This window comes from Urtica dioica, chromosome 11 (genome assembly GCF_054948205.1).
Source record: "Urtica dioica subsp. dioica isolate 48M chromosome 11, U.dioica_male_clone48M_v1_H2, whole genome shotgun sequence".
Classification (NCBI taxonomy): domain Eukaryota; kingdom Viridiplantae; phylum Streptophyta; class Magnoliopsida; order Rosales; family Urticaceae; genus Urtica; species Urtica dioica.
In genome coordinates, this window is record NC_142766.1 from 7,790,756 (window position 1) to 7,818,139 (window position 27,384).

Genomic DNA, 27,384 nt, shown 5'->3' on the forward strand with positions numbered 1-27,384 from the left:
AATCTAGTTAAAGTTTTAAAACACGGGTAATTTAGCAAAATAACCAATTTAAACGTTGAGAATTGCTAAATAGCCAATGTTTGGTAAATAGTAGATAAATAGCCATTTTTATATATTTACAAACGTAAATATCAAGTAAATAGCCACTGCCATATTAGGCCACATCATCATTTATGGTTATTTACTTAATATTTATCAAACCTTGTCTATTTAGCAATATCAAACGTTTAAGTTGGCTATTTTTCTAATTTTTTGTTAAAACATTTAACTAATTAGCCATGACATGTTACTCTATTACCTAAATACCCTTAATTGTTTATTTTAAAAAATTAAAAAAGGAAAGTAATCAAAGTCCCATAAATTAAGTAACTACTTCCATAAAATTAGGCCGGCGCAAAAACCGTAAAAATCATAAATCGGATCGTACCGGTGATTTTTAAACCGCCGGTCCGGTTTAAAACGGTTTTTTTTTCGTCCGGTCCGGTCTACTCATTACAAACGTTTCGGTCCGTTTTTTTTTAACGGTTAAACCAGACCGGACCGGTTTATTTAAAAAAAAAAAAATGAAAGTCCAACTAGCCAAATTAGGCATTTGTGCATGTATTTCCCTCCCTACATGATTATATGTTTTTTGTTTTGGTGAAAAATTAATGGTTTTTTATTTATTATGTAAAATGGTTCAAAAAGGTCCGAACGGTCCAAAACGGTTTAGAACGGTCCGGTCTAAACGGTTCAAAACGGTTTAAATTGGACCGGACCATTCAAAACAGTCCGATCCGGTCCGGTTTTTACAGTTTTTTTGTCCGGTCCGGTTTGGATTTTTTTGGATTGTTTTAAGCGGTCCGGTCTGGTTTTTTGGCCGGTTTTGGATCGGACCGGACCATGCACAGCCCTACATAAAATAGACACAATTAATTATTTCTAAAAATTCAAAAAAATCGTTACCCTTCAATTTTCCTTTCATCGGAAAAAATTAGAATTGTTATTGCACAAAAAATATGAAAACTCAGTCATTTATTAACGATAATTAACATAAATTAACAATAATTTGGCCAAAATCATGTGATGTTTGTGCATAATCATAAGATTGTTTTTGTTAGCCCGTTTACATTCAAAATTCACTACTGATTTGCGAAGTTCCGATGTCGCGTCTTGTTCTAGTATTGTACCAGAGAGAGAAAGAAAGATTTCTGGAGAGAGAGAGAGAGAGAGAGAGAGAGAGAGAGAGAGAGAGAGAGAGAGAGATTTTTGAGAGAGAGATGGCGATTTTTGGGAAGAGAGACTAATAAATTCGAATTTCAATAAGCTATTTTTTTAAAACAAATTTCAATCAGTTATTTCAGTTATTTACATCCTACTAATTAGGAAATTGATTTTTTTATTTCAAAAATAAATATAATTACTTAATTAATAGGGGTAAATTAGATATTTTTATTTGCCACATCAGCATAAACGCTATTTAAAAAAAAAGATTGAAACGTTGGCTAACATGAAATTTCAACGTTTCAAGCAGCTTAGTTGATAATAAAACTCTTTATAATATTATCCGTCAATGCTCACACTAACCTAAAGTTTCAAAGCTTACGTGGATACCCTTACTTTTGTAAAATAAATTCTATTGTAAGTTAATTAATAAAATATCTACAAAACTCAGCTAAATTTTGTCGGGGATTTCTCTTTTCGGTCACTAGAAGTAGCTATATCGTGAACCTCAAAAGTGGTGAAATATCGAGGTTAGATCTCTTAATTGAAAATATATAAAACTGGATTTTTGACCCAAAATCGGTTAAAAATGCCCCTCTAAATTCATCTCAAACCTCTATTTCCATTTCACTCTCACTCTTTCTCCTCTCAATCCTCACTCGATTTCTCTGTCACACTTGATTCCGATGAAATCCGACGAGATATGATTCACACGGCCTACGGTGGACAAGTTTCGCGTGAATTTGACCTTCACCACTCAAAATGCCCAAAAAAACTATGAATTTTATCGTAAATCATTGTAAATTATCTTAAATCATCTTAAATCAACGTAAATCATCTTAATCATCGTAAAATATCATAAAATTTTATAATTTATCCTATTTCATCATGATTTTCATCGTAATTAATATTTAAATTTCATCCTAAACTATCGCATTTCATCGTATATTACGTGAAATTAAAAAAAAAATCTTAGATCTAACATCTTAAGCGATTTTCCTAAAACATATAACTAAATCGATTAAAGATGATTAAATAAGTGAACTTATCCATTTTTCAGCGAAATTCATCAAATGGAGAGAGAATTTGAGAGTAGAGATAGAGAGAGAATAGAGGAAATGAGGAAATTAGAAAGAGAATGAGAGAAAGAGGTTAAATGTGCTAAAAGGACATTTTTATAAGAATTTGGGTCAAAAGTCCATATTTATATATTTTTCAATTAGTGGGTCTAGTCTTGATATTTCTCCACTTTTGAGGCCTACAAAATGAAATTTCTCATTTAGAATGGATTAATTTTAATATTTCTTGGTTTTATTTGTTTCGTATAGGAATGATTTTCCTCTTTTTCGGAGTTTTAAAATTTTGGAAGTTAAATAAGGGCAACATCAACCCTATTTGGAGCAACATCGACTCCAAAAGGAATCGCTCTCTCTCGCTTAAACCTGATTAATTCCGATGAAATTTAATTTGTTCTTCAACGATATAGTTTAAAATAAAATAAAAATTGATTCCGTGCATGTTCGTCTGCGGTCGTCAAAGATTTACATAGGTCGTCAGAGGAGTGAGAACTAGATGCGAGAGAATAAGAGAGACATATAAGAAAGAGAAGTGGGAGAATGATAAAAATGTTTAAAATGAGATACATCTCATTTTCCGTAAACCTACTTGCATTGTATAGTAGTTGGTGTGTGTCTAATGATGTATATAAAATTATAAATGCTTTGTTTAGCAAGTGTGACAATAGATGACCCACAATAAGACATTAACATTTGGTGACGATTTAATTTATCCACGTATGTACCATAGAACTTTTCTCATGTACTAGCAATATTTTCTTTTCAAGAAGTTAAAAAAAAGTATATGCCATGTGACAATTATTAGTTAGGTAGAGAGTGAACGGCTGAGTAGTTGAAGTACCAGCACATAAATTTTTTGGCTCAACTTATTTGGGTATTGATTATGACATCAATGTTTTCCAACTGCAATAACATGGGAAAACATTTTGTGGAATCCATTTGCTATGATAACCCCAAAAAATGAAAGGAAAAAAAAAACAAGAAAGAAAGAAAGAATTAAGCAACAAAATCCATTTATGTCCCCAAAAAAGAAAAAAAAAATTATACACACACTTTTGTTACAAGAGTTTCACTTGGCTTCTTGCATGTCTTCCTCCGTTTTCCAAACCACGTCATCAAGGGAGGTTGATAGGGTCTTATAAAACTGCATACCAAATAAATAAACAAGTCAATTAATTGATTAAGAACTAGAGTCCTTGGCATGACTTATTTAATGGTTAGGAAGTTGTAAGGAATTACAAATACCTTGTGGAATTCCAATGTGTCTCCTTTTGCTTTCCTCACTTGAACCATATGAAGTGAAGGTGCAACTTGGAATATCTGATTAGTAAAAGAAAACAAAAACATTTTGACATGGTTAACCCCGAAACTGTAATTCTATATAATAAAAAAATTTATAAAAAAAAAGTGCCCAAATATAGGAGAGAATTAGGTACCTCAGTTGAAACATTAAGGTTTCCCTTTCGTCCCGCCTTAACATTTTCGAGCCTCAGCTGAAGGAAAAACGACAACCTCTGTTAGTTTCGATACAATTTTTCAAATGGTAATCTTAAGTAAAGGGTGGGTGTTCTTTGGCCTTGCAATTTCCTCGCACCTTGTAGTTTTTCTTGTGTACATCGTAACCAAGAGGCTTCGCAGCTTCTTCGATTTTGTTAATGATTTCATTTGCCGTGCATTTCGACGTGAACCTTGTTTCCCTCTTAAATCCCTGAATTTCAACGACAAGTCACTCGTGAGTAAAAAGGAAGCTTGATATTTTTTTTCCCAGTTTCACCACATGTAATAATCCAAATACAGGTGAATCAAAAGCTATAGAGAGAGAGAGAGAGAGAGAGAGAGAGAGAGAGAGAGAGAAGAGTGAACGAACCTGTTCGACGTCAAACAAGTTCCCGAGATTGAGCCCTTTGGACATAGAAATCAAATCGAATGCGTTCATAGCCGTTGGTTGTTCTTCTTTTCTTTCCTCTGTCACGTGGTGCTCCTGTTACAAGACCCCAATAATTCATTAAGAGAATTCCTCATCAATTACATCGAATTTAAAAGAATTAATATTTAAAATAAAAACATACTTCCGAATCTTTGAAAACGGCCTCTATATCATCCAAGTTCGTATCTTCTTTCTCGTGGAACACCGGAGCCTTATAATCCTTCTTGAACCAATCATCTTTAAGAAGCTCAGGTATCGTGATGCGCTGCCATAGCCAACCCAAACCATAAGTTACCACAGCCGCAAAATAATTCCCAAAATAAATAAATAAATAATGTTCGGAGAAGTCGAAGACTAACTTTCTCGGGGTTGGGTTCTAAGATCCGAGCTATCAATTTCATTGCACCAAAAGACAACCAAGGCGGACAAGTAAATTCGGCGGCCGATATCTGCAAATGGTTAGAAATAAACAGGATTTTAACATGCCGAGGATAAAGGGATCGTTTATATATATATATAATTATAGAAATGAATGCTCACTTTTTTATAGAGGTTGATAAGATTAGCGTCATCGAAAGGCAAGTAACCTGCAAGTAATACAAAGAGAATCACTCCACACGACCACAAGTCTGCGGGTGCGCCTTCGTACCCTTTGTCATTAAGAACCTGCTCACAAAAATAAACACGGTGGCATAATTAATATTATCCAACCGCGCCATAGAAATTTATTATATAAAACAGAGAGAGAGAGAGAGAGAGAGAGAACAAAAGAGGGATTTCGTGACATTACCTCGGGAGCAACATAATTTGGAGTTCCGCAAGTAGTGTGAAGAAGCCCATCGTCCTGATCAATTAAATTTTTTGAGTGTTAATGATAATGCATTTTGCATAATTTTTTTTAGAACAAGTCGATAAGTAATCAGGAACCGAAGCGCTGATACTATTTAAATAAATTGAGTTCATGAATGGCTCATCTTTCATTCAAAATTGAGAAGAAGAAAAAAAGGGCTTTTTATTGAAACTTTGTACAACTAGCAAAATATAGTTGCCAATAAAGTCAAGACCGCAAAAAAAAACGTGTTGAAATGAAATCTCACCCGGACTTGCTGAGATAGTGCACTCAGGCCGAAATCAGAAACCTTGAGATGTCCACAGGAATCCAACAGCAAGTTTTCAGGCTGTGCAAAAGAAGAGAAGAAATTCATGAGTTTAAACCTGTCGATTTGGATTGCTATGTGTTGTTAAAAAGACTTTGGTACCTTCAGATCTCTGTGATAGACTCCTCTGCTATGACAGTAATCGACTGCGTTTACGAGTTGTTGGAAATATCTACGCGCTTCGTCTTCTCTCATCCGTCCATTGTTCACCTTTCAAAAACAAAAAATTGAATTTCTTTTTTATTATTATTTGTTTTGATAATCAAGCAATGTGAGGTCATCCACTAGTACTATTCTACTCACAATTTTGTCGAAAAGCTCTCCTCCGGTAACAAATTCCAAGACGATAAATATCTTCGTTTTGCTTCCCATCACCTGAAAAATCACACAAGATCCTCAGTTTCAGATTTAGAGAGAGAGAGAGAGAGAGACGGGACCTCGTATAACTGGACAACATTCGGATGCTTTATCAACTTCATCGTCGCTACTTCTCGCTTAATCTGAAGAAAAAAAAAACACGAAGAGTTGAGCCAAAAACATCACCCAAAAAGACAAGGACAGAAAATTTAGATCCAAATTTGATAAAGTTTGTGAGTAAAGTGACTGTAGAAAGAGAAAAAAAAAAAAGAGAGAGAGAGAGACCAGTTCAGCCATTTTGTGCTTGAGGACTTTCTCTTTGTCGAGGATCTTGATAGCCACAGGCTCTCCGGTCTCGGAGTTCCTCGCAAACTTGACTTTGGCAAACGTTCCTTCCCCGATCGTCCTTCCCAGTTCATATTTCCCGACTCTGCGCTTGCCTTTGTGATGATGCTGACTCATCCTCGGAGTACTACTCGAAGCCTCCGATTGCCTCCACTCTGCCAGCTGTCTCCCCAAAAACCTCTACCAACACCTAAACCACTCTCACAGAGAGAGAGAGAGAGAGAGAGAATAAGCCTATATATAGATTGTGCCCATTACAATGCTTCAAAAGCAACGAACAGCATATGATAGAGATTGTGTTCAACCAACTACCAACTTTCCAAGTGGGTTAAATAGATTAAAAAAGGAAAGGCTCATGCATTGATTGTATTATATATACAAGTGAAAAATCAAGACTGAGGCTTCAACTGAGCAAGTAAACTAATTCAAACAATGTACATAAATTAATCCAAGTGGGAATGAATGCGACATTTCGATTAGTTTATGAAGCAGCTAAGCATGTAAAGACATATAATGATTAAAAAAAAATTACCACGTGAAGCATATTGAAATGAAACGCTACCAATAAACCAAGTTGTCAACAAACCGCGTGTTAAGCTGCTTCATAAAATAAGCAGAGCAGAAAGGAATAAACAATATCCATGATTTTAAATGCGTAAGACTTTTCGGCTCAAACCAATCAATACGTACTTTAAATCGATCAGTGAAATCCAAGGAGATTTTTCGTACAACAACAATAATAATGATAGTAATAATTCACACACATACACACAAATGAAAGCCCTTTTCTTTCTTAACCTTCGAAAATTGAAACACAACTTGCAAGTACCTAAATTGAAGAAATCGAAAGATGCCCAGATAAGTAATTTGCGACGGCGAAGCCAAAAAGGGAGGAAAAATCTCAGTCTGATTCTGAGTCCGAGGAAATTATTATATATAAAAAAATTAAAATAAAAAAGTTGTAGAAGCTCCGAATCAAAGAAATTATTTCAGCAGCTAGTCTTTTTTTTTTTTTTTTTTTTTTTTTTTGGGTGTGTATGTGTGCATAAATTCAACAACCAGTCAGTCAAAGCGATACGAGTTCGACTATAGGCGTCACACGTATTTATACTCGCGAACAACAATTATTGTAAAGTAGAGAAACAAAATGATATGATATACTTGAATGATGATGATAATAGTCTAAATAGATAAGAAGAAAAACGTTGCCAACTGGGCACTGAAAGAAAATGAACAGCAATAATATCAATTAATAATAATAATAATTCTCTACTTGATTGGTGTTGCTGTTCTGGAGATTTGGTTGGCCTTTGAGCTTCTGAAGGGGCAGAGATAAACGAAGATGAAGAACTACAACAGCAATTTTACAGAGCTTGAAGAGAAGACCGTTTGGAGGTTGTGGTTTACAATTTATTCCCTGCTCTTAAATTTTGTAGAGAGAGAGAGAGAGAGACTGACTTGTATTGACTGTAAACTTCTCCCAAAGATGGTTTGTTTGTTCGGCACCACCGATTATTCGATTAAATAGTGTGTATTTTGATCTGTGTCGTGTTACACTTTTTAGTTTTACACGCTGTAATTGAGATTTCTATTTTTTTTTATTCTTTTTCTTTTCTGTCTGCGTCTGAAAACGAGAGAGAGAGAGAGAGAAAAGGTGGTATTTTGAGCAAAATTAAGGCCATACTTTTATCTGATGTCAGTGCTTTTATTGTTACACTCTAAAAGTTCCGGCATCCCCTTCTCTTTTCTGGGTGTACATTTTTTTTATGTCGTTTTCGCTGCCATGAAAGTTTAGTAATTACAAATGCGGTGTAGAAAAAGTGGAATTGGCCTGTGGTTCGGATCAGAGCATTGAACAGCGTACGAAAACAAACAAATTAATAAGAATTTTGGTGGAAATAAGTTTTACTCAGCATGGAAAAGACAAATTAAATATGTTTATCTTCTTCTTATTTTATTTTTTGAGCCATTTAATTGTGTTAAATGTTGCATCTGTACAATTTAAGTTCCGAATGCAAGAGTTTTGTTTTTATTAATTAGACGTTCATCAATAATTTATTGATTATCAGTTTCCCAAAGCCATTAAACTTTGCAAACAATTAATAATATAAGTATGATTGTTTATACTTTTTTTAATGTGACGTGGATATTTTTCTTTCTCAAGAATTGCCTAGAAGGTTAACTCGTCATATTTATATTCATGCCAATGATTTTTTATATAGAAAAATTTATAAGATATGCATGAAAAATTTATATTATCGATAATTTATAAGATATTATTTTCAAGGGAAAAATAAGTGGAAAAGCATGAGACGGCTCTACGAACAACACTTGTCCACAAAATTTACGGTTAAGATTACATAGTATTATTAAACTATTTATTCTGTTTGTATGGCTATCTTTAAATAGGTTTGCCAAATAGAGATTATTCTTAAATTATGACGTACTCAATACTTTACGACAAAAATCTAATAAGTCGAAATTAATCTAAAAATATGACTTCTACATATGTGTTGTGTTGGTACAAAAATACTTTTAATAAAATATCTTTTTTGTATTTAATTTTATTATTCACTTAATAGTCACAGAAGCAAAGTTAGAGATTATTTTCGTTTGATATGTGAATTTAAAAAAAAAAAACTTAGAAAATAAAAAAAAAAACCAAAAAAAAAAAAATGGTTTGAGAAATTTGAATATTTGTTTGAAGATTTATTGACATTTTGTCTTTTTATTGACATGAATGTCAATAAATCTTCAAACGATTCTGAAAAATTGTTTGAAGATTTATTGACATCAATGTCAATAAATTTTATGCATGTCAATAAATCTTCAACAAACCAAATTCTTTGAAGATTTATTGACATCCGGAAAATTTATTGACATCGATGTCAATAAACTTCAAAGAATTTCACAGAATCGTTTGAAGATTTATTGACATTGATGTCAATAAAAAAACAAAATGTCAATAAATATTCAAACGAATTTCCAGGTTCTTAAAACCATTTTTTTTTTCTTCAGATTTCCCAAATTATTAGGTACATCCAAAACACATTGATATGGACATAAATCGCTCTCTCTCTCTCTCTCTCTCTCTCTCTCTCTCTCTCTCTCTCTCTCTCTCTCTCTCTCTCTCTCTCTCTTCGCCTCCACGGCAATTCCTTTTCTTCTCTGTCATGATTTTTTCTTCTTCTTCTTCTTCTTCTTCTTCTTCACCCAAATGAGAAAAAAACACCAAAACTCAAATTTTAAAGTTAAAGTCATGACAAGAAAACCTAAATCATCGCAAGTAAATGGAGAGAGACTCGAAACAAGATTGATTTCGGATGTGTAGTTGTTGATTTTCGTTTGGTTTTCTTGAATATATTTTTTTTTCTTCAGATTTTTCAGGTTACAACAAAAAAAATCGTAATGTCGACAATGTCAATAAATCAAGTAGATTATTGACAATTATGAAAATAAACTAGACAGACGAAATATGAAAGAAAAATGATATTTCATTGAGGGTAGTTTTGTACCAACAAATATAAAGAAGTCATACTTTTGGATTAATTTTGACATATTGAATTTTGGTTCAAAAGTAGTGAGGAGGTCATACTTAAGGAAAAGGTCCATTAGAAAATAGTCAATTTAAACGGTTGATACTGCTAAATAACCAACGTTTGATAAATCTTAGGTAAATAGTTATTTTCATGTATTTACAGACATAAATCTTAGATAAATAACCACCTCCATATATAAGGCCACGTCATTATTTACGGCTATTTACTTAAGATTTATCAAACGTTCGCTATTTAGCAAAGTCAAACGTTTAAATTGGAAATTTTCCTATTTTTTGTATATAAGAATAATCATATTTTTATCCATAAAAAAAATGTTATCACTAGCCCATTTTACACTTCTTATCAGGGGAATAGCCCAAGTTTCATTTAATTAAGGAAATAGCCCATTTTTTCTTAGCAGACAATTAAACCCTTCGCGAATCAGGTAATTAATTAACAGACTGAATTGAGTTAGGTTAATTAATTAATTGAATGTTTGGATTGAAAATTCACAAAAAATTTACAAAAATCGGACTTAAGTCAATTCCTATTCAAAGCATTCAATTAATTAACCTAATTCCTAATTCAGTCAGTTAGTAAATTAACTTTACTCACAAAAAAATCATAACATAAGCTAATTGTTAATTTAACCAATCAGTTAATTAATTAACCTAACTCAATTCAGTCAGTTAATTAATTAACTGATTCGCGAATTAGCATTGAAACCAAAAAATAGCTCAACAATTCAACAAATCGATCGATCAAGGGTAGATAGAGTCGTAACGGACTTAACAGCTCATGAGCGGAAGATCAGAGACGAATTTCTCGGTATCGCCGCTCCGAAAAAGACAACTACCAAAAACCACGAACCCAACGGCATGACCGGCGACGACGACGAGGAAGACGCTGTCGTTAAAGGACATGACATCGAGCATAACGAGGTAGGCGAGGCCGACGCGCAGCGTATGGAGGAGCGTCTAGGCGTTGGAGGCGCCGGCGGCGGAGGAGCGCGTGTTGAGGAGGCTTCAGTGGGAGAGCCACTCGATGACGATGGCGAGCGCGAAGACGAAAACGAGAGCGAGGAAGTACATGGGGGTAATTTAGGCAGTTTAAGTTAGTTGGACTATTCCCTTAATTTAGGAGAACTTCAGTTATTCTCCTAATATTAGTGGGTTGATTGGGCTATTATACAAAATAGCCCAAAAATAAAATATCTTTTAAGTGGAAAATCTTCGGATTTTTGAATTTTTTTGATTGATTTTTAAACTTTCTCAATTTTTTCAAAACTTTTTTACACATTTTTTAAAAACTATTTTTTGTATTTTTAATTTTTATTTATATATTTTCGAAGTTTATAGATCATTTTTGAATGATTTTATCTTTTAGTATTTATTTTTTGAATGTTTTTTTGGTAAATTCAAAAGTACCCAAAATAAATCAACAATAAAAAAATTAATTTTTTTTTCTTGTTTTATTTGCTAAATTAAAAAATATTAAACAACTCAAAACAAATTATAAGGGAATAAATTAACAAAGAAAAATATAACCAACAAAGGCACGTGGAACATACAAATTTCATTTTAGCAAACGTTTCAAAAAATATTTAAAAAGGTTCAAGGATTACATGATATCTGAGGGCAACTATTTTGTACCCAATATATCAAAATAAAAATAAAACTCAACTTGTATTCAAATTTTCTAATTTTTAGGCTATAAATAATGGAAGTTTCGGTTCCGTTACTTAATTTTCTTCCACTGGAAGTCATGGAAGTGGGCTTAGTAGTTTAGAAGTTCCATTTCCATTATAGACACGGAAGCCAAAGGAAGTGTTTGGAAGGCTTCCTTCCACTTCCTTCCATTATGCATTTATTATTTATTGTTTTTTAAATTTTTAATATAAAGCATGGAGCGTTGGATATCCAACTGCTGGAGATCCAACGGTCTGCAAAATAGAGTTGTTTTGTACTGTTGGTGGGCTGAATTTAAAAAAAACAAAAAAATTAGTCCTCAACTATTTATAATTAAAAATATTACCTCATTCTACTCATTTCTCTCACAAATCAATCCATTCTTCTCTCAACATGTCTCAAGTCGACACAAAGTCTTTATAAGTTATACTTTTTATTTCTAATATAAAGATTATATTTATAATATAGAATATAAATTTTTAGCTTATATTTTTAATATATAGTTTATATTTATACTGTAAACTATTTATATCTTGCATTTTTACAATATATTGTAATAAAGATGTTACTTAAATTACGTTTAGTAAAGATGTAAGGGCACTCTTTCCTCTACCGAGATTTATCCAGTTGTGTTTATTTGGAGAGGTTTTAACGAGGCCGTTGTTGATAAATTCTTACTCATTTTCTTATTTTACATATAAGCACTTTGTTTTAAAAAGTTTAACATTTTAATCCGTTTCATTTCCTATTCAAAGTTTTTTTTTTTTACCTATTGGAAGTTAAGAGAATGGGCTATTTCCGATAACCTTAACAGAAATACCATTTCTGTTGAAGTTGGAATACGAATTTTAGCTAATAGAAATTTATATTTTCATTAAACGTTGGAATCGGTAAGCTAACGATGTTCCGTTACTTTCCAATTCTTTGAATTATGAATACCCGTTAAAAAACCAATGATGTAATTTCAATTTTTACTTTACCACTCTCGTTAGTTAACTATCTCAATCTCACACTCTCACTAGAGTTCATATTTTTCTTCTATTCAAAACTTCAAACGTTCATATCTCCCTGATTTGAAGCGATTACATGTTCTATAAATTTATGACGACGAGATTTTGAAGAACATGACAAATGAAATATTCTATTCGTCATTGTGGAAGTTTGTTCGAGAGGTACTCCACCCCAACGGTACATTTTTTGTTCAACGGTACTTCACGGCCCGTCTAAAAACAAAGTTAGCGATATGGGTAAATAAATCTCTCAACAAATTTCTTCCATTCATGGTCACTGCGGTCCTCTTCGTTATTGTGGGTTTGAGTCAGGCCCGTCCCACCCTTAACCATAGTTAAACATTTGTTATAGGCCCACTTAAAAAGAAGGTCCACAAAAAATAAGCCCATATTATTTTAGTTAAAATAAAAAACAAAAGGAAAATTGTTTGACGCTCATTCAGTTTTACAATACTAATAGCTCCTTAAAGTGGAAATTACATATCTAGTAGCGTGTTTTTAAATAACGACGGGTGCGTTTTACATTACGAAAACAACGGATTTTAATTATAAATGGTCGATTTTAAATATACTGATAATGTGATTATTGTATATTATTAGCGTCGAGAGCCAGAGCTACGCAACGACAGATATATTGTATATAATATATTGATTATGTAATTATTGTATACAGTTAGCGTTGGAGCCACGGCGACAGCGGAGATATTGTATACAATATACTGATAATAATGTGATTATTATATAATATTAGCATCAGAGCCACGGCGACGGCGGAGACAGCCTCACACGGGCGTTTGAGCTCCGACGTGGCGGTGTGGAGATTGGCGGGGAGTTTGACGCGCTTTCGTATATCGTAGGTTTGGTTTGTATACAATATACTGATACCACACGTCGATTCCACCGAGACATTGGAATTGATTGTCGAGGACGAAGAGGAGTATCATCGAGGGCGAAGACAGCCTCCTACAAGCGTTCGAGCTCTGACGTGGAGGCGCAGCGCTCGGCACGTTTTTTGCAGCTCGTAGATCTGGTTTATATATTGAGCGTGTTGAATAGGGGCATTTTGGTCTAAAAAAGTAAAATCTGCCATTTTCGTAAGGTTTTAAAAAATCCTGCTATTTTCGTTATGTAGCAACTAAAATCCGTTGTTTCTGTAATTTTCCCATTATTAAAAGGCTAAAAGCCCATATAGTTCACTTAGGTTATTGCATATGGATAAGTGCGATTCATTCACACTTGTCATTATCTTTTAGACGAGAATCAAAGTTTGTTCTTGAGATATTCAATAGTTTTTTTTTGTTATTTTTAGTGTTTTTTTTAGATATTAGAGAATGAGAGAATGTTATGATACGAAAAAAGCTGAATTGGAGGCAAAATGGTGCAAGTTATGGCCCTCGGAAATCAAAAGTCAAAGCTGGAGAAAATTCAACAAGGAAGTCCACGCGTCCCGCTGACCATTCCACGTGACGCGACCAACAGTTGAACTTACACGCGACGCGTTTGACCAGGAACGCGTCGCGTGAGAGATGCAATTCATCTCTAGGACTTACGCAACAGACGCGTCTACAAAGACGCGATGCGGATACTCTATGCCCGACGTGCACAAATTTTTAAAGTGCTCATTTTTTGAGCTGATCTCACCCCTTAGATCATATCCAAGGGCACACAATGCTCCAAAAATGTAAACCTATAATACTTTATACTCTTAATGTGGTATATATTCATACATTAGACATGATTCCATAGTTTAGAGTGAAATTTTGATTAGTCGCAAAGACAAGATGTCGCACACAATGTGTTGACAATGTGTCCGACAACTTGCTTGAACACAGATTATGGATAAACAACAAACAGTGCAGTAAATAAAATACACACGATATAGTTACCCAGTTCGGTGAAACACACCTACGTCTGGGGGCACTCTGTCAGTGGAAAGGATTTCACTATCTTGTAGTCAATAGTACACACAAGGTTTATATCTGATTACAATCGACAAATCAATAAAACCTAGAGACTATTACCACCAGTGATCACCTAGACAGGGACTCCCCCTGAATTTAAGCTCCGTCTCAATTCCACCCTTCGAGCAACCGCGTGGCTCGGATGACCTTTAGTCTTCAGCTGTTCGTGAACCTTCAATCACGCAAGCACAAAACCCAACTCTTACATACACTCAATCTTTGTGGAATAGTGTTTGAGAGAATACACCGTTATTAACAAAACACAAAGCCTCCCAGTTCGCCGGTCTTGCACGTCTAAGAGCTCTAAGTGTTTTATCAAAAGCGTCAAGGCTGCTAAGGGGGAGCGCATGGCTTTTATAGCAGCTTCACAATCCTGGAAGAGTATCTCGGGTTTCCTTACCCGGCCTCAAACGAATATCACATAGTAAAGTCACCAGCGAGGCAAATATCACATAATGAAGACAGCAGCGAGGAAGATATCTTGCAATGAAGACAGCAGCGAGTCAATATCTCTTAATCAAGTCTCCAGCGAAGCAATCTGTCAAAGCTGGAAACTTGCCTAAAATAAATTCTACACACAGGAGGAAAGATGTCACACCAGAAGTAGAAACATAACGACCGACATCTTTCCACACAACTTGCACTAAAAAATAAAGCCAACAAATAACGTATCAACAAAATCCCCCTTTGGCTATTTTTTAGGCAAGCACTTCCAGGAACAGTTCTCATACAAGCGTCATGACCAGAGAGGAGGGTCAAAATAAATGACACCTCATGAAGTCTCTCCCCCTGATTGCCTCAAAATAATACCAAAGGCAAGGATCGACCAACACAGAGGAAGGAACACACAGCCTGAAAAAGGATGAGAACTTGAGCAAACATCATTACATAAACCAACAAGAGTAAGAGAATGCTGTCTTACAAACCAACCAGAGAAAAAAGTCTGAACCACAAAGTAAACAGAACGACAAACCCAACAAAAAGATGTCTGAAAAGAAGTTAGATGTTACAGGCCAGAACAAATAGACTTTAATTAGAGGAATCAAAAACATCTTTCGCTTGTCCTTCAGACCCCTCAGCTGTTGTCAATGGTGCCCACAAGAAGAGTTGTAGTCTTTATTTTGAACATTTGATGTAATAAAGTCTCATGAAGACTCTTGCTTGTAATTGCCTATTCATTCATTAATAAAGTTGAAACGTTCATTCAATCTTCCTTGTCTGAAGCTTTATGATAAAACCATAGTCTTTTAGTCCATAAACAAACTTAACAACTTACGAAGAGACAAATGTAGATTTGCATGAACAAACTCTTCGTAGTTTGCTTAAAACGATATATTCGCAATCTTAGGGTCAAAGGACTATTGACCTCAGTATGATTGTTAGAAGAATCTATGATGTCTGGTTATGAGGCATTGAGAGTTAGGAACTCTATAGTTCTTCTAGGTATCTTCCGAAGGTACTGAATTGACCAGTGCACTTCTAGAGACAAGATAAGAACAAACCATTTAACCTCTTATGTCTCGAAGTCACTATGTATGAATTGCATCATGCTTACCTTAATCCTGAAATGAGACATGCCATTTCACACCTTAGTATTCTCATTTGAGAAAGTCAAAGTTCGGACTCACTATGTGATTCCGAACAAGGCCTATTGGTGAAGTACTAAGTTGTGAGTCTGTCATGAGTAACTTTGTGAAGTTCTCATAGATATGGAATTCATGTACAAGATTGCTGAAATGCAATGTATGTCACCTCATGCTTTGTTCCTTGGAGTGTGAATAAATGAACTGGCCAGTGTCCAAATTGAGTCATGACTCTTTTGGATGAAACAATGTGACTTGTTAGCTCCTCGTCAATACATTGTTTCTAACTTATTCACAAGCGACAAAGGAGTTGAGGAAATAACAGCTAGAAGGGTAAAATGGTAATTTAGTAAATCCCGACTAGCTGATGACATTCATGAAGGGTAGCATAGATAATATTCAGTGGATCCGCTCATTATAATTAGGTCGAATTCTTGAGTAGAAAATAAATTCATTTGAACCGAGAGATTTTCAGTGTCAGCTCTTTAGTGGAGTCAGTTGGCATTAAGCTAAACTTGGAAAAGGTTTGTGAACTTTTGAGTCCAAGTGTTTAGCTAAAGCTTTGTTCATTTGGGTCCATGAGGTCACTGTCACGAATCACATCGATAGGAATAGTTAAACTGGAAGCTAAGTCAAAACAAGAACGAAAATAGTGAAAAGGGTATTTTTGTCTTTTGAGACAAACGATGAAATGAATGTCAATAAATTTTTGACAAGGTCATTTTATGACATGTTTCACTCGGCCATGACTTGATCATTGGGCCTTGTGAATTAATTTCATTTCATAAGAATTTTATTGAAAATTCTTAATGGGCTTTTCTTATGTTGTTATGAACAAATGAAGAAAAATCTAGAAGGCTTTCTAGAAGTCATAGGCGCCCAAATACCCAAAGAGAGAGAATTTATTTTGTGCATAAATGTATTTAGATACTTGCCAAAAGAAAAAGAGGAAACAAATTTGCATAAGGATGCACAAAGGAATCGGCCACATCAAGAGAGCAATAGGCAAGCCAAGGAACAAAAAAGGAAACAAATCCTAGCCTTCTAGAAGGCTGCCTTGGGCGCCTAAGAGGAATGGGAAATAAGGGTTATTTTGCTCATGAATATGTGATATTCTATAGAAGAGGAAACTACCTTATTGAAGGTGAGACCTCTCCTATAAATAGGAGCCTCATTCTTCTCACAATTCATTCATCCAAGTTTAAGAGATTTGAGAGACTCTCTCTCTAGAACTTGTGGCCGAAATCCTCTCTCTCTCTCTCTAGTTTATTTTCGATTTTTTCTTGTCTTGGCACCTAGGTCCTCACTCGACCTAGTGTTTAGCTCTGCGACTTCGAGACTCGTTCTTAAGTCGTAGTGTTTAAAAGTGCCCACTCACTGATTCCTTCTTTTCGAGTGATTTAGTGATAGAAACTTTCGTGGTTGCTCGAGGTGCCGAGGAAAGAAAGAGAGACGTGCTGCGAGGGGAGACGAGCGTTGCAACTTTCCAAAAGCTTCTACAAGGTTCAAGCTTCAAGAAAGGTTAGTAAACTTCTAGCTCATATTAGTTTTTATTTACATGCACTTGCTCTTGTCTAGGTTAGTAAAAACTAGTTTTACTTAAAAAGAAAATTTTAAAATTCCGCCGCTTAACGAAGCGTTAAACTTTTTCTCAAACCCTAGATCGATTCCAACAAATGGTATCAGAGCTATGGTCAAAGGAATGCATGTGCATGTTTTTAAATTATGAGCTTGAAAATCGTTTTCGAAAGTTTACTAATTTTGTGACAAGTTAGAATTGTAATCTTAGATTTTTTTTTAATTTATTGCTCATGCCTTTAAATTAAAAACCATGTTGTTTTTCTATGATTTTGGGATGATGTTAAAACACATTAGAATCAGTTCTAAAAGTTTTTAATTTTTTATATTGAAAAACGTGTTTTAAAGGTTTGAGATTTTTCGAGTAAATTTTGTGACTAGTTTTATTTTCTTGCTAGTTTCGTTTATTTACTTGAATCGTTTTATGCATGTTGTTATTTCTTTTATTATATGTTATTACCCTGCTAGTAAAACACAAATAAAAGCTTTAAACAACTTCATAAAACGTTCCGTTACACTCGATTCTTTTTCGCATCTAAAAGGACAAAGCTTTAATTTATTTCTTTTTCTTCGAGCTGGAATGTAAACCCGCATTAAAAGCGGCATAACTCTCTGCTCAGAAATCGAAATTTAATGATTCTTGAATCAAATTAAAGCTCTGTCTGTCCTCTGTCCAATGCCACCGGTTTCGGCTCAAAAGGACATCGGAGCCGCCAGTTATGGCGATTTTACTCCGAGGTGCGTGGCTGTCTGAAACTCCAGTTTTTTTTTAGAAATCCGGATTTTCAAACCCCACTACCATGAGTTATAGAACTCTAATGAGAAAACTTTCTTGAGCAAAAATGTTTTTCATATGATTATAAACATGATGTGTAAAGATTAAAAGTTTTGATTTTTGAAAGATTAATTGAAATTGAATTTTTACAAAACTAGTTTGAATTTTGAAAAACCGTTTTCACTTTCAAACTTGAAAATATTTTGTCATCCAAATCAAATAAGTTTTCAAAATGTTTTCAAAACTATATCTATATCACATATGTTCAAAATCTATATGCTCTTGAAATTTTGAGTGGGAGGTCTCTTTGTAGACAAAACCGAAAAATAAAAAGATGTGTAATCTCAAACTTTCAAGTGTTCGAGTGAGTTGAAGTTCACACTTCCCTCACGCACTTTCCCGAAATAGAAAATAGGAAAAGATCGAGTATGTCCCTTGTGCCTTTATGCACTAATACTGCTCTGAACATGTCGATCTAGGATTCTCTTCTAGTTGTCCGCTCTGTCGCTCTCTAACTAGGAAATCTGTTTCCGAACTTAAAAGAGTCGATGAACCAACTCCAAAAACTAAGTGGGAGGGTTATATTCGTTGTTTGTAACCCGCGATCCCCAACACTAGTGAAAGATGCAATAACGTGGGACTAAGAGCCGCTCTTACGACCCTCACTTAAATGTGAGTACTCCAAGGCGTTATTGCTTCGATCATTGCTCAATGAGCTACGTCCGAGAATGATGCAATGATGGCAAGGCCTCCCCTTGGGGGATTGTTTTTCAAAGCTGATCTTTTGGACTAAGTGGTTGGTTGCACACTTAGGCTCAATCCATAGTATCCTTCCTTAAGGCTCTGCGAAAGGATATGAGTGATCAAACCAATTTACAAGGTGGCTAGTCAAAATAGATGTATTGACATCTTGGCTTAGCATTAATGATGTGTCATTTACTTATAAATGGAGATTTTTTGCGGCCTTCTCTTGAGGGAGTAAATTATCGTTTGGTTTATAACACCTTTGGGTTTTACAAAAGTCTTAATGAAACTTAAATCCTAAACCAAAGACTAATCATAAACTTGTTTCAACTGTTATAGGCAATATGTCTCTCAACCCTCTCTCAACAATTCTTTCCTCGAATAAACTCGAAGGCGACAATTACGTCGACTGGAAACGTAACCTCGACATAGTCCTTACTGTCGACAAGCACAAATGGGTTCTCACCAACCCCTGTCCTCAAACGAATGATGATTCGACACAAAAGGAGAAAGATGTCCTGGCGGCCTGGCTTCGATCCGATGAGATTGCGAGATGCTATATTTTGGCATCGATGAACAATGTGTTGCAACAACAACATCGTGATTATGAAACTGCCACCGATATGCTCTACAATCTCCATGAGATGTTTGGAGGGCAAGGACGTCAAGCTAGGCAACAAGCGGTCCGACAATTCATGAACTGTCGTATGAAGGCTGGAACTCCCGTTAGAGATCATATGATGCTGATCATTAGCTATCTCTACGAGATGGAGATTCTTGGATCTGAGATTGATGGGGAGACCAAAATAGATATGATCTTGGAAACTCTCCCCGAAACCTTTGATACCTTCAAGTTGAACTATTCCATGAACAAGCTGGAGTACACTGTTACCGAGCTCATGAAGGAACTTCAAACCGCTGAGGCACTCACTAAGAAAAAGAGGGCTCAAGGAGAAGTACATGCTACTGCCTCCACCTCTGGATCTAAGAAGAGACCTCGCAACGCCGAGAAGAAGAACCAACCTAAGGTTCAAACGAAGAAGAAGGCGCCAAAGGCTCCGAAGGTGGACAAGTCTAAAGACAAGTGCCACCACTGCAACGAGCCTGGTCACTGGCGTAGGAACTGTCCCGCCTACCTCAAAACCAAAGCTAAAGGTATTGTACTTGTTACTGAAGCCTGTTTAGTAGCTGATAATGTATCATCGTGGATTATTGACTCCGCTGCTACTAACCATATTTGCTGCTCCTTGACTGGTTTTAGGAAAAGCAAAAGCTTAGAGGATGGCGACTTCTGCTTCAAGTGGGGTGATGAGAGCGTGGTGTCTGCGAAGGCTGTGGGATCCGTGACGCTATCTTTTGAAGATCGAACTTTAAATTTGAATAATGTTTATTATGTTCCTTCCTTTGGGAAAAACCTAGTATCTGTTGCTCAACTTTTCGAGCAAGATTATTATTTAAAGTTTATAAAGAATGGAATTCGTATTTCTTTTTCTGATTCTTCCGTCACTGATGCATGTATGAAGAATGGTCTTTTTTACATCTATCCCACTCAACCTTCTCTTTTAGACACCGAAATAGATAACGATCTAATTAGGGAGCCAAAGAGGATCAAACTTTCTGAATCCTCCGATCTAACAAAATCAACATACCTCTGGCACTTAAGACTTGGTCATATCAGTCTAGATAGGATTAAGAGACTTGTGAGGGATGGTCCACTCCAAGCCTCTGCAATAGGCTCACTACCTACTTGTGAATCCTGTATAGAAGGAAAAATGACTAAGCGACCTTTCTCCGATAAGGGTCGAAGAGCCACTGAGTTGCTGGAACTAATACATTCTGATGTATGTGGTCCGCTCAACCAACAGGCACGTGGAGGATACGAATACTTCGTTACCTTCACTGATGATTACTCAAGATATGGGTTTGTCTATTTGCTTAAACACAAATCCGAGACCTTTAACGTATTTAAGGTCTTTAGGGCTTTAGTGGAAAAGCAAACTGGCAAAGTGATCAAAACCCTTCGATCTGATCGAGGTGGTGAGTATATGTCTGGAGAGTTTGATGACTTTCTTAAAGAAGAAGGTATCGCTTCTCAGCTTACCGCACCTGGCACACCTCAACAAAACGGAGTGTCAGAGAGAAGGAACCGAACTCTAATGGAGATGGTTAGATCAATGATGAGTTACTCATCACTCCCGCTTTCCTTTTGGGGATATGCCCTCGAAACAGCCGCCTACATTCTGAACCAAGTTCCGTCCAAGACGGTTCCTGGTACTCCTTATGAACGATGGACTGGCCGTAAAGTGAATCTTGGCCGCATCCGAATTTGGGGTTGCCCTGCACACGTGCTGAGGCAAAAGACTAGCAAGTTGGCTAGTAGGTCAGAATTGTGCCTGTTTGTAGGATATCCGAAGGAAACCAAAGGTTTTACTTTCTATAGTCCCGAGGACGATAAGACTTTCGTTAGCACGAATGCTCGTTTCCTTGAGGAGGACTTTATGAAGGATGCGAAACCTAGAAGCAAAATTGTGCTTGAAGAAAAGTTGGGTGAGGAAGCTTCTACCTCGTCTGTAAGAACTGTTCTTACCCCAACTGAAACACAACCTAACTCATCAGAATCTCGTCAAGTAGTACTTCGACGTAGTGGGAGGGCTACTCAAAAGCCTGACAGGTACATGTCTTATGGAGACTCTCTTGTAGCCGTCTCCGACATGGATGATCCTGTTTCCTATAGCCAAGCAATGGCTTGTTCTGAATCAAACCTTTGGCTTGACGCCATGAAAGTTGAGATGCACTCGATGTACGTCAACAAAGTCTGGAAACTTGTAGACCTTCCTGAAGGGATTAAACTCGTAGGGTGTAAGTGGATATACAAGAAGAAAAGGGGTCCTGATGGGAACGTTGAGACGTTCAAAGCACGACTTGTGGCGAAGGGTTATACCCAACAAGAAGGGATTGACTATGAAGAAACCTTCTCGCCAGTCGCGATGCTTAAATCCATCCGCATACTCCTATCCATAGCTGCAGCTCTCGACTATGAGATCTGGCAAATGGATGTCAAGACAGCCTTTCTGAATGGCAATCTTGACGAGCGCATTTACATGGCTCAACCAGACGGTTTCGTGGATAAAGGTCAAGAGACCAAGGTTTGTGAGTTGCTTAAATCCATTTATGGACTAAAGCAAGCATCTAGGTCATGGAATATTAGATTCGATGAAACTGTAAAGAGCTTCGGCTTTGAACAGTCAATAGATGAGCCTTGTGTTTACAAGTTAATACACGAAGGCAAAGTTGTGTTTCTGGTACTATATGTCGATGATATACTACTCATTGGTAATGACGTGGGTAAGTTATCTGAGGTTAAGGTCTGGCTAGCAAAGCAATTCGATATGAAGGATCTAGGAGAAGCTGCGTACATTCTGGGAATCCAAATCTTTCGAGATAGGAAAAACCGGACCATGTCGCTCTCTCAAGCATCTTATATTGATAAGGTGATGGATCGCTTCTCGATGCAAGACTGCAAGAGGGGTCAAACACCCTTTAGGCATGGAGTTTCACTCTCTAAGGACCAGTCTCCCAAGACTGCACAAGAGATTGAAGACATGAGGAAAATTCCTTACGCCTCTGCCGTAGGAAGCCTCATGTATGCTATGCTTTGCACCCGACCTGATATATGTTTCGCCGTTGGCGTAGTTAGTCGTTTCCAATCCAACCCTGGACCCGAGCACTGGATTGCTGTTAAGCATGTTCTTAAGTATCTTCGAAGAACTAGGAACTTGATGCTTACATACTCAGGTACTGACCTGACTATGACGGGATATACCGACTCCGATTTTCAAGCGGATAAGGATTCCAGGAAATCCACTTCGGGATCTGTGTTCATCCTTAATGGTGGAGCTGTTGTGTGGAGAAGTATTAAGCAATCTTGCATTGCTGACTCCACAATGGAAGCAGAATATGTGGCTGCTTGTGAAGCATCCAAAGAGGCTGTATGGCTTAGAAAGTTCCTTAAGTATTTGGAAGTTGTTCCAAACGTCGACGAGCCCATGACCCTTTATTGTGATAATAGTGGGGCTGTCGCTAACTCAAAGGAACCTAGAAGCCATAAGCGCTCTAAGCATATTGAGAGGAAATACCATTTGATTCGAGAGATCGTGCAGCGCGGAGACGTGGAAGTGAAGAAGATCTCAACGGTGGACAACCTCGCAGATCCATTCACCAAGGCCCTAGCGAACAAGGTCTTCGACCAACATCGTGAGGGATTAGGCATGAAGGACTACACACACCTTCTTTGAGTCAAGTGGGAGTTTGTTGTCAATGGTGCCCACAAGAAGAGTTGTAGTCTTTATTTTGAACATTTGATGTAATAAAGTCTCATGAAGACTCTTGCTTGTAATTGCCTATTCATTCATTAATAAAGTTGAAACGTTCATTCAATCTTCCTTGTCTGAAGCTTTATGATAAAACCATAGTCTTTTAGTCCATAAACAAACTTAACAACTTACGAAGAGACAAATGTAGATTTGCATGAACAAACTCTTCGTAGTTTGCTTAAAACGATATATTCGCAATCTTAGGGTCAAAGGACTATTGACCTCAGTATGATTGTTAGAAGAATCTATGATGTCTGGTTATGAGGCATTGAGAGTTAGGAACTCTATAGTTCTTCTAGGTATCTTCCGAAGGTACTGAATTGACCAGTGCACTTCTAGAGACAAGATAAGAACAAACCATTTAACCTCTTATGTCTCGAAGTCACTATGTATGAATTGCATCATGCTTACCTTAATCCTGAAATGAGACATGCCATTTCACACCTTAGTATTCTCATTTGAGAAAGTCAAAGTTCGGACTCACTATGTGATTCCGAACAAGGCCTATTGGTGAAGTACTAAGTTGTGAGTCTGTCATGAGTAACTTTGTGAAGTTCTCATAGATATGGAATTCATGTACAAGATTGCTGAAATGCAATGTATGTCACCTCATGCTTTGTTCCTTGGAGTGTGAATAAATGAACTGGCCAGTGTCCAAATTGAGTCATGACTCTTTTGGATGAAACAATGTGACTTGTTAGCTCCTCGTCAATACATTGTTTCTAACTTATTCACAAGCGACAAAGGAGTTGAGGAAATAACAGCTAGAAGGGTAAAATGGTAATTTAGTAAATCCCGACTAGCTGATGACATTCATGAAGGGTAGCATAGATAATATTCAGTGGATCCGCTCATTATAATTAGGTCGAATTCTTGAGTAGAAAATAAATTCATTTGAACCGAGAGATTTTCAGTGTCAGCTCTTTAGTGGAGTCAGTTGGCATTAAGCTAAACTTGGAAAAGGTTTGTGAACTTTTGAGTCCAAGTGTTTAGCTAAAGCTTTGTTCATTTGGGTCCATGAGGTCACTGTCACGAATCACATCGATAGGAATAGTTAAACTGGAAGCTAAGTCAAAACAAGAACGAAAATAGTGAAAAGGGTATTTTTGTCTTTTGAGACAAACGATGAAATGAATGTCAATAAATTTTTGACAAGGTCATTTTATGACATGTTTCACTCGGCCATGACTTGATCATTGGGCCTTGTGAATTAATTTCATTTCATAAGAATTTTATTGAAAATTCTTAATGGGCTTTTCTTATGTTGTTATGAACAAATGAAGAAAAATCTAGAAGGCTTTCTAGAAGTCATAGGCGCCCAAATACCCAAAGAGAGAGAATTTATTTTGTGCATAAATGTATTTAGATACTTGCCAAAAGAAAAAGAGGAAACAAATTTGCATAAGGATGCACAAAGGAATCGGCCACATCAAGAGAGCAATAGGCAAGCCAAGGAACAAAAAAGGAAACAAATCCTAGCCTTCTAGAAGGCTGCCTTGGGCGCCTAAGAGGAATGGGAAATAAGGGTTATTTTGCTCATGAATATGTGATATTCTATAGAAGAGGAAACTACCTTATTGAAGGTGAGACCTCTCCTATAAATAGGAGCCTCATTCTTCTCACAATTCATTCATCCAAGTTTAAGAGATTTGAGAGACTCTCTCTCTAGAACTTGTGGCCGAAATCCTCTCTCTCTCTCTCTAGTTTATTTTCGATTTTTTCTTGTCTTGGCACCTAGGTCCTCACTCGACCTAGTGTTTAGCTCTGCGACTTCGAGACTCGTTCTTAAGTCGTAGTGTTTAAAAGTGCCCACTCACTGATTCCTTCTTTTCGAGTGATTTAGTGATAGAAACTTTCGTGGTTGCTCGAGGTGCCGAGGAAAGAAAGAGAGACGTGTTGCGAGGGGAGACGAGCGTTGCAACTTTCCAAAAGCTTCTACAAGGTTCAAGCTTCAAGAAAGGTTAGTAAACTTCTAGCTCATATTAGTTTTTATTTACATGCACTTGCTCTTGTCTAGGTTAGTAAAAACTAGTTTTACTTAAAAAGAAAATTTTAAAATTCCGCCGCTTAACGAAGCGTTAAACTTTTTCTCAAACCCTAGATCGATTCCAACATCAGCATCATCCTCGGTATCTTCATTGACTGCGTTGTCATCCGGATGCACAGTTTGACTTGGCTGAGAAGTGGTAGCACCATCAGAGGTAGAGGAGGAAGTCATAACAGAGATAAGACGTTCGCAAGCCGATTTCCTTCGAGAGGAGATGTCAATGATTTCCTTGAGCGCGGCAACTTCTTCAAACAGGCCTTTGAGAACATCACTCCTAGCATTTTCCGAGAGGGGAGCAACCTTAATGGTGCGACCATGGGCGACAGAAGGCATAGCAAGATCCCTGGCATGTTTCCCTTCAAACAACTTAGGGCTGAAGGAAAGTTCACTGGAAGGCTTACCAGCAATGTCATCAGCCCTTAATAAATCTCTCTTCTGAGCCACCATCATACCAGATAGGAGAGAAGGGAAGCCAATAGGAAGCTTCACAGCAAAGGACTTAGCGTGCTTGGCCAGGTGGTTGAACACGAAATCCCCGAAGTCAAATGACGCCCGAGTACCAATCTGATAAATGAGGCATGCCAGGTCAGACTTGATGCTTGAGCCATGAGAGGAAGGAGCCCAGTTTGCAATTCCAATTATGTATAGAACATAATATTTTGCAGAAAGATCTGAGGAGGGTAGGGAACCCTTAGAGGGCCAAATCTTCTTCTCGTCGTTAGTGAGCTCTTTGGCAATCACATCCAAGGAGGAAAGCCGATCGGCGGTGACAATTTTCCCTCTTCCCAGAAACTCATTGATTGCAGTGGAGGAGACATCAAAGCAGTGACCACGAATGTAGACTTTCCCAAACTCAGGGTGATGAGGTTGATCAATCTCAGAAGACAAATTCACAATGCACTCTTTCACCAGTTTTTGGTAATACGGCCCGATCCCAGAGACAGTTTTGATGAGTTGTGCATCGTACAGGAGTTCCATGATCATGTCAATCTTCAGGGCTTCCTTTGACAATTCCTTTTCCGGAAAAACAGTTCTGTTATAGAAATACCTCCATTTTCTGACGCGATCTTCCTCATGAAAAGAGATATTATCCAGAGGAGCGGTGGGAACATCTTTAGGAAGCTTCTGACCCCCTACAGATTTCCTGGATGTAAGAGACACGATCTCCGGATGAGCAGCCTCTTCTTCTTCCTCCATATCCTTCTGAACATCAGGAATAATCTCCTCAACGGATTTTCCTTTCAGCTTCTTCTTGTTCAAACCCAGCTTTACCGGTTTCTTCATATTTTTCTTAGTAGGGATGGGAGCGGCATCAACACTTTCTTCCCAAGGACTTTCTCTTCTTATTTCTCTTCTCCGATAGAAGAGTGGCGATACAGGCGTCATCATCTTTCTGTACCTTCTCTTTCACTGTGGCAAGGATATCCTCCCCATCATCCTGAACCTGATCAGACTTCTTCTCTTGCCTCAGAGAAGAGGATGTTGGAACATCTTTCGCGACATCTCCACTTAAACCCAGAATGCCACCAATGGCATCGACAAGATGAGGCTCTTGATCACCGAGGAGTGACTCCAACACATCACTGTCCCTAGGATTTTTATCAGAGGGAAGAGAGGTTTCAGGGTTACCTTGTACAACCTTGTGAGGGCTCTCAATGGGGGATACATCAGTGTGGATTTCTTCTTCAGGGGTTGTGTTTTCTTTTCTTCCTTCTTCAGAAGAACTGCTGGAGCTTACTTCTCCGGTAATGTCTGCGATCGAGAGAGCGGCTTTCTTGAGAATTGCACTTCTTGCGCCGGAGAGTGAGGGATTCTCAGGAGGAATTGACCCAGTAATCGCACCTCCGGCCTGACCATCGGCGCGTTTATTGGATCACAACCCTCGAACCCGAACACCATGTCTATTACTCTGCAGCCCCGGCCCCTTTGATTTGACATCTTTCGTCTTCATCTCAGTCTTCTCTTTCTTGGGAGGAATGTTAGTGCTGATCCCACTTCTAGCTCCAACCATTTTGAAAGGA

General features: G+C 37.0%; 2 protein-coding genes across 3 annotated transcripts; both read right to left on the reverse strand.

Moving 5' to 3' along the window:
* Positions 1 to 3,268: 3,268 nt before the first annotated feature.
* Positions 3,269 to 7,518, reverse strand: LOC149380974 (CBL-interacting serine/threonine-protein kinase 3-like). Of its 2 annotated transcripts, none has more exons than XM_089630254.1 (15): positions 7,339 to 7,518; positions 6,006 to 6,255; positions 5,801 to 5,863; positions 5,667 to 5,738; positions 5,466 to 5,573; positions 5,304 to 5,384; positions 4,997 to 5,050; positions 4,747 to 4,872; positions 4,566 to 4,655; positions 4,349 to 4,471; positions 4,147 to 4,260; positions 3,874 to 3,987; positions 3,716 to 3,772; positions 3,525 to 3,599; positions 3,269 to 3,423 (listed from the first exon to the last, which is right to left on the reverse strand). In XM_089630254.1, exons 2-15 carry the CDS (start codon positions 6,180 to 6,182, stop codon positions 3,349 to 3,351), a joined length of 1,329 nt encoding a protein of 442 aa, XP_089486380.1. In that variant the 5' UTR covers positions 6,183 to 6,255; positions 7,339 to 7,518; the 3' UTR covers positions 3,269 to 3,348. The 2 variants fall into 2 exon arrangements, with proteins under 2 accessions (XP_089486380.1, XP_089486381.1); XM_089630255.1 differs by lacking the exon at positions 7,339 to 7,518 and adding an exon at positions 6,895 to 7,079.
* A 7,663-nt stretch (positions 7,519 to 15,181) lies between these two features.
* LOC149380975 (uncharacterized) lies at positions 15,182 to 26,647 on the reverse strand. Its single transcript, XM_089601258.1, has 2 exons — positions 25,413 to 26,647; positions 15,182 to 15,206 (listed from the first exon to the last, which is right to left on the reverse strand). The coding sequence occupies exons 1-2, from the start codon at positions 26,645 to 26,647 to the stop codon at positions 15,182 to 15,184; spliced, it is 1,260 nt and encodes a 419-aa protein (XP_089457384.1).
* Between the last annotated feature and the right edge of the window lie 737 nt (positions 26,648 to 27,384).

What these genes read in the sequence shown, in the direction of transcription:
- LOC149380974 (XM_089630254.1), bottom strand. Translation starts at nt 6,182, where the DNA reads ATGAGTCAGCATCATCACAAAGGCAAGCGCAGAGTCGGGAAATATGAA. An exon ending in ATGTTGTCCAGTTATACGAG is followed by an intron (nt 5,739 to 5,800) that starts GTCCCGTCTCTC and finishes GTGATTTTTCAG; the next exon opens with GTGATGGGAAGCAAAACGAA. An exon ending in ACCTTAATGTTTCAACTGAG is followed by an intron (nt 3,600 to 3,715) that starts GTACCTAATTCT and finishes TTTACTAATCAG; the next exon opens with ATATTCCAAGTTGCACCTTC.
- LOC149380975 (XM_089601258.1), bottom strand. Translation starts at nt 26,647, where the DNA reads ATGAAGAAACCGGTAAAGCTGGGTTTGAACAAGAAGAAGCTGAAAGGA. An exon ending in GATGTTGGAATCGATCTAGG is followed by an intron (nt 15,207 to 25,412) that starts GTTTGAGAAAAA and finishes TTTGTGGTTCAG; the next exon opens with ACTTTTTTCTCTGGTTGGTT.